Source organism: Aulostomus chinensis, chromosome 14 (assembly GCF_037954235.1).
Source record: "Aulostomus chinensis isolate RoL2024-O1b breed Wild chromosome 14, RoL_Achi_v1.0, whole genome shotgun sequence".
Taxonomy (NCBI): domain Eukaryota; kingdom Metazoa; phylum Chordata; class Actinopteri; order Syngnathiformes; family Aulostomidae; genus Aulostomus; species Aulostomus chinensis.
This window is the reverse complement of record NC_141333.1, coordinates 13,571,007-13,584,102: the sequence shown is the minus strand read 5'-3', so window position 1 is coordinate 13,584,102 and position 13,096 is coordinate 13,571,007. Positions and strand designations below refer to the sequence as shown.

The window sequence follows — 13,096 nt, the reverse complement described above, 5'->3', positions numbered from 1 at the left end:
GAAAACTCAAGCGGGGGAGATTCCTGAAATGCTTTGGTTCGTATTGTTCTTTTTTTGTGTGCGCACCAATCCAGTTTACACGCTCTCCTCTTGCTAACCCTCATATTCCAGCCAATCCAAATCAATACCGATGCAGCTCGTTCTGCTGTCAGACAAACGCCAGCCTTTCGTACTTGACTATTGATTCTCCTCTTTCGCTGCTTCTCCTGCCTTGTTAAATAACTGGAAGTCTCGAGGGGGGGAGATAATGCTCAGACCTGTAAGCATCAACCTTGCTGATTAAAAAAAAAAACAACAACAAAAAAACAGCTTCTGCTTTTTATGAGAGAAAGAAAAGTCAGTGTGGGGGGGGGGGGGATATGCAGTGAATGTATCTGTGTAACCGGTTTAATCCTGCGCTCACAAAGCATAAATGAATGAATGGTTGTACTCATCCTTCAGGCTGGAGACTCACAGGATGCTTGGCAGTTGTGAGGCTTTCACGCTGATTTCTGCTGAATGTGAGTTTTTGCTGTACTGTACTGTATCTGCTGCACCGCTGAAATTTTACATCTTTTGGCTGCAAAACTCACTGAAGTAGAATAACAGACAACAAAAATCAGATCCATGTATCGGACTGTGAACGACTGTCAGATTAGATCAATCAGCCAGTGAGCAACATTTATAGCTATATATATATATATATATATATATATATATATATATATATATATATAATATATATTTGATGGCTGATGTTTCCTTTTAGCCAAAATGAAGTCTTATAGCTATAGTATGTCATCTTTTTCAGATTTGAACACCCCTCCATTGCCAATCAAATGAACCCAAAGCTCATTATACTCACCTGTAATAGGTATAGCTCTCAGCGTTTCACAGAATATGCCGTTTATCTATTTGCCGACGTGACTGTGCTGGCAGTAAGATACATTCTGTGTTCGGAGCTCTGTTCACGTCATCGAAGGCTACTTCAAATCTGCTGATTTGAATGTGGATAAATAACGCATTCATGTCTGTCTTCAAAACTCTAATCTTATCAAACCAAATGGGTCTGATAGTGAAAGTGCTGGTCTGTCTGGTCAGTCTTAGCGAGATGCCCAAGATGCTTTGCAGAGCCTTTTGGGGATTTCCTGCATGAACCTGCAGCTGTCGGTCTCCAGCACTGCTGCTGCAACTGTTACTGCATTCTGTCTCATCATCTGTCCTCTGTCTGTTATCACTCTCCCTATTGTACCTGACCACCCAGCACACACACACGTACACACACACTCACACGCACACACACGTGCGCGCGCGCACACACACACGCGCGCGCGCACACACACACACGCGCACGCGCCTTGCCTTCTTGATCAATCTCACACTGCAGCACAACAGAAATGTTACGGCTGAATAAAACATCAAAACATGGGGGGGGGGGGGGGGGGGGGGCTTGTCCTGAAGTTGTATTACTTGAACTCAGCTTTTTTATTTATTCACTCAAGGATCTTCAACTCAAGGATATTTGGGAAATCAACATTAACTGTGCTGTGGGGACTTCAAATCATATTTTTAAATTCTTTTTATTTTTTTGCCCTCTCGATTTTTGTACCTCACTCATGTTTTCAGAGCTCTTTGTCTGGCTCTCAGAAAAATTCCAAAAATATAGCATTGGTTTTTTAACACTTAGTTTAGCTGAGGTCACCTTGGCGAAGGAATACGTTCCCCGAGTGTCCTCTAGTTCATTGCTACGTTGCAAAAAAGGGTTCAAATTGCACACCTGTCACTGCCAAAGCCCACTCTTATGTGCTCTGTGATGTTCAACAATGGTCCAACACTTGTGTTTGATTGATGCTGGTAAATCAGAGCATCTTGATGTGCATGGATGCTCAAATACATCAACAACCACCACCATCAGGTCCACAAGGCTGAAGAGTTGAATATCCCAGCATCTCATGAACGTACAGGTGTTATCAGCAGCACATGTCCCTGGTTATTCTCTCCTAAAATACTTGCTGGAACTGCTTATTTTTGCACATACTTTGAATATTCACATCCTAATCTGCGCTATTCTTGTCATGTTTTCAACCAAGAGTTATTTATAGTGACTAGACACACTGTACTCTCGCACAGCTGGCCTCTCTTAGGCATGCAACCATCGCACACACTTGCACTCTGTCAAATAAATGACATTACAGTCAAATAATTCAGGCTTGTGTAAGTCGAAGCCGCAGCCCGTTCGTTGACTCCCAGACCCTTCTCTGAACTTTTACACTCATCCTCCTTCCTCTATCCTCAACCTCCCCTTCTCTCTTCTTGTGAGAACATAAACAAACATCATTCTGGGAAGTTCCAAGACACAATATGGCCCCTCCTATCCTCCCATCCTAAGAGTGCAAAGTTGTGCCCCCCGGGGTCACAGAGCAGAGCCGTGGTCAGCCAGGCCTGAGCTGCAGAATGTTGGAGTAGCGTGCCCCAGGGCTGTGGCTGGAAATAGGACTTGGGAATAGTTAAGGGCTTGATGCCTGGCCTCCCCACTTCTGCCCCTCTGGGATGGAAAAGAGCAGCCCACACACACACAAACATACACTCAAGACTCTCTGTCAAACAACTGACAAGGGCCCGGGGCCAGTACTTATTCCACAAGGGCAACAACAATGTAAAAGGCAGCCGGAAGAGGAAACTAATCAAGGCTTTGGCAGTTTGTTGCTATGAACACACAAGAAAGAGAGGCGTAGTTAAGGTTTGGCCAGGTTACTATCAACAGCAGCAGCTTTTCTGACTCTCCTGTAATTGATGGTGTCATGAACAACGGGACCTACCTCAGGAGAAGTGCTTCTCACTTGGGACGTTGTGTTTGTTACATCCAGGATGGGCGGTGTGTGGCAGTGGGGTCCATTTCCTCTGTAAACTTTAATACAAAGCTGCTGGATTTATCCCACAAACACACCTCATCTCAGGAAGTAATTAAGTATTTCCTCCCTCCCTCTCTCTCTCTCTCTCTCTCTCTCTCTCACTTAATCCAAAGAGAAAATTCATTTCACACTCTGACCTCCTTCAGCCTTTCAGGTTTATTTTTGTCAACACATTTCACAGAACAACAACTTTGTTATTTACTTCTCCCCCTTTACCACAACTCTTCTATACAGAGTGCCCAATTTTATTAGCACATCCATCTTTTTTTTCCAGCAATATCCCCCACTAATGTCAAAGGTCAAAGGAGGACACTGACAGTTCTTAAATCACTTGTGCATGCCGGTTGCACAATATGCATCCAACAAATGTTTACAGCTACATCAATGATGTCCTCATAGGAGCAGCGACACACAAAACTAGAAAGGCCTCCACTCAACTTTTTGATCTGAAATGGAAGATTTCAAATCTGAACTGGTGCATAAACCAGAAAAGATCAAGAGCGGCTGATGATAAAAAAAAATCGTAGCGCCTCCAGCAGCAACTGTCATTCGTGATGTGAGAAAATATCCCTTTTTCGATCAATTTCAACAAATGGAGGCCAGATTCTTTACAATTGACAAATAGGATGTTATTTAACGAAGAACAGAATGCTTTTCTAATCCCTTGGACACAGCGTGCTTTGGTGGAAATTTAAATCCTCCAGGCGTATTTGCTAACTAAGGACACAGAGGGTCACTGTCGGGTTCCCATGTCACAGGAATCTTGGGAATTTTCATCCCCATGCTGCTCTGATCTGATTTCACATGCAGTTAAGAAAAGAGGCGAACAAACACTCATGACATTTAAAGCTTTTTGTGTGCCTTTGACATAGCGGACGCTAAAAAGTGACAAAATGAGACTGCAGATGTTGCAGACATTAAACATCATCGGGACGAAAACCGTCAAGCTAGTCATGGTGACGTTAAAGTCATGCATCTGTGGTGCAGTTCATTTATAGTGTAAGGTTAGGTTCGTAGTTTTAACTATTGTATTTATACTTCCAAAAAAAATCATAAAAGTGATTTCAAATTTGGGATTATTAGCTTGCTGAACAAAACAAGTAAGTCTCATAAACTGAAACTAGCCACGCTAACTTCTGGGTTAGCCTACAAAAGTACAACCACCCTGCAGCACTGTTCAGAAGAAAGGGACTGTACAAATATTTGATGCTAGCATGTTGGAGCACCAAGACAGCCGTAAGAAAAAAGATCAAGTTACACCAGTGAGTTCATTCACCAGCTTCGTTTAGCTAACCGAGTGTGTTTGCATACACGTTCAATTTAAAAGAACACAAATTGGTGAATATTTATGAAACAGCATTTCAGCTGATCAGATGACCAACTACCAAACCAGGATTCTAATCCAGTTTTTTTTTCGTTGCTGCTAAGATTTCTGCAACTTTTGGATGTCGTAGTTACCCACACTGTTGACATACAGAGTGTGCGCGTGTGTGTGTGTGTGTTTCATTAGTCCCCAGTAGCACACATCAAGCTGCTTTATAGATGTAACAGTGTACCCATGGTTACAGTTACAATACAACCCAGACCAATATAGAGATAGACTGACGCTTCCTGGATCAGTGTGAGGACCAACTAGTTTTAATTTGATTAATGAGGGTTTGCGTATTCAGGGCTTGGTGGTTTCTAGCCCCATTAAACCTTTTAATACCGTGTTCTAATATGATTGTGGTCTGTGTGTGAGATTAACTGGAACACGACGTGCATCATAAGACACATGATCAGAAATTTGAGCTGAAGACAACGATTCTTCCAAAGATTATCCTCATTGCCAACATACGTGGCTTCTGTTTTTGTGTTTGTCCCTCTGTCGCTCTTGGAGTGGGATTTTTTTTTTTACTCCTCTCACCGTCGCATCTAACATGGCTTCAAGTGTTTGAACCTCCGAGCTTGTAGGAAGAACACTACTAGAACATTAAGTTATGTAACCTGAAGCAAAGCAAAACCATTTGTCCCCAAGCAGATTTGCTTCTTAATTTCTATATCTATGTGTGACAACAGTCACGAATCTAAGCGAGAAAAGAATCTCTTTGATCAATCTTTTCTTTTGTCATGATATTAAAGGGTGTGAAAATGAACAAAAACTATAAGCAAGAGGGGATTTAGCAAAAGCTTTGTTCTAAAATTCTAAAATTATTAACCTTCAAGTAGCAAAATCAAAACATGTGCAGGTTAAAAGGTTCAAATCTACAATCTGGCTGCACCTGCACAGGAAGAAGAGCCCATCGTGTTCCACACCAGCGAGCTGCAACCCTCCAACCTCATAACACGTCTCAGTGTTTTACATGTAAGATACATCTCAGAAACATACAGAGGAAATTCTGTGATTTCATGCTGATATATATATTTTTTTTGTCCTCCGGATGCACCAAAATACAGAATGTTCGTTTGTCACAGAAAAATATACTGTAGTTTATCAGCCATGTATCCTGTTGTACATTCTGCACACTCCCTTTCCTGCATCATACGTGTGCACCAGACAAGGGCTGTGCCTTTACTTTCCTCCACGTCTTTTTCTTAAAGAACAATTTAGTACGTGATGCGTCCACGTAACCTAGAGACAACCAGGGCTCCTGATACTCACACGTGTGAGTGTGTGCGTGCGCATTTGCCACAGTTGCAGATTCTTGAAGTGCTGTTACGAGTTCTCAAAGTGTAAAGCACAAACACAGGGAGCTGTTTGAAGAGGATAATCCAAAAACTCTTTGTCTATTTAAGCTCACGACCCTTGGTGGACATCTCACACACATGCGCGCGCGCACACACACACACACACACACACACACACACACACACACACACACACACACACACACACACACACACACACACACACACACACACACACACACGGGCTCCTGCTTCCTGGCTCCCCAGGCAGCTAATTACTGAGCCTTCCACACCAACAAAGGAGAGAGACTCTCTTCATTCAAACATATTAATCCTCCCATTTACAGGCAGCAGCAGAGACGACTGCAGAGAGAAGGAGCGGGAGTTTGTTTGCATCTGTGTAAGGGAGAATCAGATGTGGTTAGTGATGTTGAGACACAGAGCGGGAGATGCATATATACTGGTTTGTCACGAATTCTCTCATATTTGGTTCGTGACACTGACGCAGGAATAAACATAGACCTGAACTCTGACCGAGCCTGCAGCTTCAGTGCTTCTTTGAAGACTTAGGCTGATATAACAATAATTTTTCATCTATTCAACACTGCAAACCCCTCCAACTTCTCTCCATGCTATCATTTTTACACAGAAAACTGTACCCAGATAAACATACTCAGTAGCTTATTATTTATTTTTTCTTTTCTGTCACTCTCTGTTTTGCTGCCCTTTTTATTGTGTATTTTTCATTTTTTGACTTCTCTTTTGTCAGGCTCATCCACATGTCTGGTCTCTCTCGCTCTCTCTCGCTCTCTCTCTCACACACACACAACCACTCACACACGTTTTGTCTTTTCCATCTTCATGTTGGACACTTGTTCATTTTTTCCGACCTTTGTTTTCATGTCACGTCTAAACTAATAAATACTTCAATGTTCCTCTAATAATGACAAATTACCCTACAGAATGAAATTCTTTCAGGTTTCATGTACACTCTTAAGCTTTTTTCTAAATTGTGAATTAACTAACAGGGGCGGCACGGTGGTGCAGTGGTCAGCACTGTCGCCTCACAGCAAGAAGTTTCCTGGCTCCAGCACAGGATCTTTCTGTGTGGAGTCTCCATGTTCTCCCTGTTCCTGTGTGGGTTCTCTCCGGGTACTCCAGCTTCCTCCCACAGTCCAAAGATATCAAGAGGGGACGAGGCTGATTGATACTCTAAATTGACTGTAGGTGTGAGTGTGAGTGTGAATGGTTGTCTGTCTCTATGTGATGGCCCTGAGATGGACTGGCGACCTGTCCAGGGTGAACCCCGCCTCTCACCTGAAGGCTGCTGGGATAGGCTCCAGCCCCCCACGACCCTTAACAGGATAAGCGGAAGAAAATGGATGGATGGATGGAATAAACTAACAGATAGCAGGTGGAAACGTTCCATTTTTAACCTCTGAACACATGATAGAAGCGTTTAGAAGACATTTAGGAAAATTTCAATCCCCACAATCCTTCATATGCTTTCATTATCTGAAGTGACCTTTTACAAAATATGCCAACGCCATCATGTTTATTTGACAAAGCTCCCTATGCCTTCCTCTCTGGACAATTTAATCCTATTTATTCACAGCACTATATCCCTGTGTCCCTGTTTGACATTTGGAGTAAGTGAATTGGCTGAGGTTATTTTTAGTGCCACCTACTGAAATTTGTAGCCGTAGTACAACAGAGCAGCTGCAGGAATGTAGTACTGCAAAAGTGCTGCATGTGTAGACTCATATAACAGCACTCTGGGCTGGTTAGTGCCATGAAAAACCATTGACTCGACCAGAAGAGAAGAGAAGAGAAGAGAAGAGAAGAGAAGAGAGGAGAGGAGAGGAGAGGAGAGGAGAGGAGAGAGAAGAGATAAGAGAAGAGAAGAGAAGAGAAGAGAAGAGTCCAGCTGGCGTCAGACAGCATGAACACCACAAAGAGATGTGTTTTGACTAGATTCCACAACCCTTAGTCCTTCAGACCTGTGACATTTAATCTCACTAGGACCTCATTTGCTCTGTTCACTGGGTAACAACATTCCTCAGATTAACAACAAGCCTGCTCCGCCAGCTCTCCAACCAGACCAGCATGTACCATCTGAACACATAAACAGCCCCCCTATGTGAGAAAAGGAAGTCAGTATTCTAATATTTTACTCTCCCATTGCTAAGCAGGGACATCCAGGTATTGTGTACGGTTCAGTGCCTTCACAAGGACAGGTTTCATTACAAGAATATTTGCTATGTAAATGTGAGGGAGCAGAGTGTGTACCTTCCTTACTGCCAGCAGGTATTTTATTTCCTGGCTCCAGGGCCGAGGCAGTGTGTAATGTTTACCCTGCTCTATGACACCCAGCAGCTTTGTTTTGCCTACAATCGGACTACTCTGTCACAATGTGAAAAAGAAAATCAGGGGAAAGTGTGAAATGTACAACATCGCCATCCTGGCTCTGCTGACCAACAGCAACCTGCGGGTTAGAATATTTAGTCTTCCTGCTTCATCTGTGGCTTTAATAAATGCAGGAATTTCAAACAAAGTAGAGCAGGGCAATGAAAAAAGTATTCAAACTGACATCCAGAACCTCTCACGGCTTTTTAATGTCATTGAATTCAATTAATACTTTCTCCAGCAAGTGTGCTGAGAAATATTTGTCACAAGATGATTTTATTTACAAGGTAAAATGAAAATTTGCATTTATATAAATATGAATATATATATATATATATATATATATAAAAATATGAATATATATATATATGTATATATATGTATATATATATGTATACAGACAGAGAGAGAGAGAGAGAGAGAGGAATAGACATATATATATATGCATTTATATGTTGTTCCTGAACAAGTATACTCATGATTATCCCTTTTTTCCTGTACCGTGTTGAAAAGTCAATTTAGTGATGGGTGTATTCTTAAATATAATGTATACTAATAAAAAACAAATCATTCAGTAAAAATGTGGCCAGTGAAACACACCATAGTTGATATATATTTGGGTGCAAGCATTTAAATTAAGTGTAGAATCCAAACAAGACGTAATTTTTATTTTTGACTGAAAAACTTTTCAACATATAGGGTTTCTATGTTTTAATTCTCTCTATATTTTTGTTTTTTTATATTATTATTATTATTATTATTATTATTATTATTAACACTATTACTATTATCATTATTACACTTCAACCGGTGAAGTTCTTGCATTAAAACAACATAATTTCATATGGACGATCCTGCCCCCTAAATATGTATTCATTTATTTCGGCTTCATATTGCTCAATCCTAATTTACTCCAGCTAGTAAACGCTGTTGGTGTGTGTTTACCTCTCCTGGACAAAGAGCACCGGTGTTCTAGCGCAGCTTCAGACAGTCCGGATCCGCCCTGTGGCGCTTGGTTAGACGGGAATCCGCTCCGGGTTTTGCGGCGGCCCATGTGCAGCCCAGCTGAGGCGACTGGCAGGACTTGTTTACTGGTGGAGAGAGAGACTCGCAGAAAGAGAGATGGAAAGAGGGGGAACCTGAGGGAGAGCAGTCGCCAAACGGAACGGGAAGTTTTTACACTTGACCCGTCTTTTTAAGTCTATTTATGTTTGTTGACCTCATCCTTTTTGGACTGACGGAAACGAGATTCCTACATGTGTTTTACACTGTTTTTCTTAAATTTTGAAGCCGGGTTTGTTTTGGATTAGCTTGCTAACGTTAGCTGTTTTCCCCATCAGCTAATCTGAGAAAAAGAAACGGGCGGCGTGGTGGAGAGTTTTCTCACTTCGGAGCAACGTGCAGGTTGGACACAACCGTCATTTTTCGGTGGTTTTCCTTCACGGTGGATGAAAAGAAGTGACTGTTGTATCCCAAGTTTTCCGTCTTTGTTTTCCTCCTCCCGTTTTTTGTCGTTTTATGGGTGTTCATTCGTCCGCGGCGTGGTGGCGGCGGTGGTCGGTGGGGGTGAAGGAGTTCACGGGAAGGTCGTAGTAGGGAAAGCTGCTACACGTTTTTCCTGCACGGAGCGGGCTCGGATGAGTTTCCTGGGATGTGCTCCAGTTTGTCTTAAAAAGGGAGAGCTTGTGAGAAGATACCAGCAAACAGGGATGAGATAAAGACCTGTGGACTTGTACAGAGGGAGTGCTAACCGTGCCAACTCCCGTTCTTAGCGAGAACTTCGTCTCAGCTCGTGTTCACTGGTTGAACCGAAGGCTGGGGGTCTCTTTTCCTCTCTCATTGGAGCTTTACAGAGAAATGAGCCCGGAACCAGTGGATCTCCTCCAGGGACCTCCGATTGGATATTGATAATACTATTATTTCTTTCTTGGTTGAGCGGAGCACCAAAATAAAACCAGATGAACGTGGACTGTCGCCTTCACTTATGGAAAATGAAGATTTTTACTCGTTCGTGTGTCACCAGAACCCAAGATCACGTTATTTAGTGGGCTGCATTTTTTTCCAAAGCTCACACACAAACAAACTTGGCTGGGAAGATCAGTTTATTACTGCCCCCGGTTTACTGGGGGCAACCTTGAACAAGTCATCGAACCTCGAGTTTGAAGAACTTGTTGAACACGTTTGATACCCCCCCCCCCCACACACACACACAACATTTTTGATATAAAGGTTGTTTTGAGACGAGTCAAAATGAGACGGTGGACGTTAAAACTGCGAGCACAAATGGTGTTTTTTATCATTTGCACCTGTATTATATGCCAGTGTGGACTAATCAACGGAGAAAGTAAGTACAGCTTTTGTTTATTTTGTTTGTACATGTTAATATCTAAATTTCGTTTCTCTGTGCAGGTCTGTACGTGAAAACGATGGATTAAATTTTAAAAAAAATAAAAACGTGCAAATTTAGCGGGATTAAGGTCTCATAAATTATGATAGACACCGAATTTAAATTGGTAATTAATGTGCCGTGACACTAAAAGAAACATTCTGATACTATGATTGTGTTTGATCAATTAAAAAGGTCAGTTAAACCACGCGTGGTTAATTTGGCGCATGCGTATATGTAATGTAGTGGTAATTGCTTGTCTACACACTTCAGTATTCGAATACGCGTGGTTGCGTACCTATAAACTATATTCCTGCGTTATTGGGGAATGCCCCCCCCCTCTTTTTTTTCTTAAAGCTACATGTCGTAGCGGCCTGTGTCGGATGCGCCAGCCCCAAGGCCAGATTAGTGGCTGTAACTGGACCAGGGTGGGTTGCTCCAGCGCGTCTAAACTGGGAGTAGCAGGATGGGCCCAAGCTAGGCCGTTTCATGGCGCGTGCGTGCGACACACACGCACGCACACACACACACACACTGCTGCAGCAGCAGCACCACCACCACCAACGTAAACAAATTAGCCGACTCTTAAGAAGGCTCCTTACAGGTGGTGGATTATCCTCGTCCATTGCTGCTCAGACTCGAGGGTGAGCGTCGCTCTGCTCCTGGAGGACGTCTGCTCTTCTAATCAATGAATGTGGCTTCAGATCGCAGTGTAATCTAAAGAGCGCAGAGAGATCATGATCCCGCCGTAAACGGCCTAATAACCTGGCTTTAATATCAAGCCAGCACAAATGTGCAACACGGGAGTTAGTTTTGTTGCAGGTTGTTGCTGATTTATACTGCAAATATAACAGAGAGACATTTATTTTTATTTGTTCAATAAAGTTGGTTTGCTGTGGTTCACAAATAAGTTTAGATACAAATTTCTGATTCAAATAATGAAAGCTGGTTGTCGCTAAGGACACAGGCATTGATTTCCTGACAGAATCTATTTTACATGATTCATTAAAGTTATATTTTTATTTTTTTTACAATTGTTTCTAAAGCAGAAGAATGAGTGGTTAAATTAAAGCAGAAATTATAGATGATCTCCTGATGAACCTACTAATCAAAGGTTATATCTCAATTTAAGTGAAACAAGCGTGTGATTCGAGAATGAAATTATTTGAGACATGTTTTACTTTTGTTTAAACTGGTCTAGCTTTTGTCCAGGGTCCGTTTGAGATGGTTAGTTGCACAAGCCCACCAAGCGTCTCAGTACATGAAATGTGTGGCAGGAGAAATTGAGCATCTATACCAGTTTATATGGAACAAATAAGAAGTTAAAGTAACATCTGTGGTCTGGATTTGCAGGTTTGGAGCTGCTTTACTTAAAATGGCTCCCTTTCGCCAGGTTCAAAGCAAATGTTCTGGACACTTTACACAGGTCATGTATGCTGAGGCCCGGGAAAGGGGGTCTTATGAGACTTGTACCCCTCCTTCCTCCTCCTCCTCTCTCTTCTCCCTCTTTCTCTCTGTCTCTGGTGGAGTGGGGTACATGCCATTGGTTGTTTCTGGTCCTTTATGTACTGAATTCTCTGGTTAGTGACCATATTTGGCACTCTTGAGATGTTTACGCGTGGGGGTGTGGGTGGGTGGGTGTGTTGGGGGGTGGGGTGGGGGTCAACAAGCAAAATACTTAGAATATTTCATTCTGAATCCACATGCTGCCTTGTATCTCCACCTTAGTCATGGGAAAAGAGAAACAGAATTGATGGATAAACCTCATTGTGGCTGCGATCATCTGCTGCTGCCTGCTCTCTAATAAAGCCTTACTTTACAGGTTGTTGTTCGTTGAAGTGGCCAAGTTTGTTTGCCGTAGTTATCAGCAAACAGTTTTCTGGAGGAATCACTGAGCTGTCTCCTGGTCTAACTTGTGAAAAACAAGTTGTGCAACTGTGAGCCTGGCCCCCTTCTTGTTCCTCTCAGGCTTGTAAGCACAGCTCTGTTGGAAAGGGCTTGTGTGTGTGTGTGTGTGTGTGTGTGTGTGTGTGTGTGTGTGTGAGTGTGTGTGTGTGTGCATGTGATGTTATGTATGGTTTCCACAATCTGAGTCTCTGTAACCAACAGTTGTATTAGTCAGACTGCACCAAAGCCTCAAGCATCTAAATGAAAAAGTCCTCATAATTGAGGAAGAACAGTCAGAAAAGCTGTCGCTCAGTGTTAGCTGATAGAGTAATGTGTTGATAACAAATGTGTGGCTTAGAGAAATTGGTCATCACTGTGAGGATAGTTATTTTACATTAAAAAAGAGGTGTCATAGGACAGGTGTGTGTGTTTTTCTTTTTTTAAATCAGATCTTTGAAGATTAAACAGAAGATGTAGTCAAACTAAAACTACCAGAATGCACTGGCACGTTCCCTTCTAACCCAGCATTTGATTGCTTAGTCAAAGAGTTTGACAAGTCGGCCTCAATATTTCTAATCTCTGATCAAAATGAGTTCCGAAATACAACAAAACTTCCGCAGCAGCCTGATGTTCATCAAGTCTTGTGGTGTGAGGACGGATGGTTACATAAACACAGTGACACACACACGTTAAAAAAAGATGGGAGGTGTGGGATAGTAATGTTAGTGCATAACAGTGCAAATCAAGTGGAGATGGCAACTACTATGTAGTTTAACAACACAAAGTAAAGCATTTGTGAAGAAGAAGTGCTGCTAACTTCTCATTGTATGCACAGCCATATTATTGAGTTGAACTTCAG

General features: G+C 42.3%; 1 protein-coding gene across 1 annotated transcript in view; it reads left to right on the top strand.

Moving 5' to 3' along the window:
* Positions 1–9,071: 9,071 nt before the first annotated feature.
* Positions 9,072–13,096, top strand: part of insrb (insulin receptor b) — a 79,019-nt gene continuing 74,994 nt past the window's right edge. Inside the window, exon 1 of the mRNA XM_086224662.1 lies at positions 9,072–10,308. Coding sequence (XP_086080788.1) covers positions 10,215–10,308 — 94 coding nt within the window. The 5' untranslated portion in view covers positions 9,072–10,214. The remainder of the gene's footprint in view (positions 10,309–13,096) is intronic.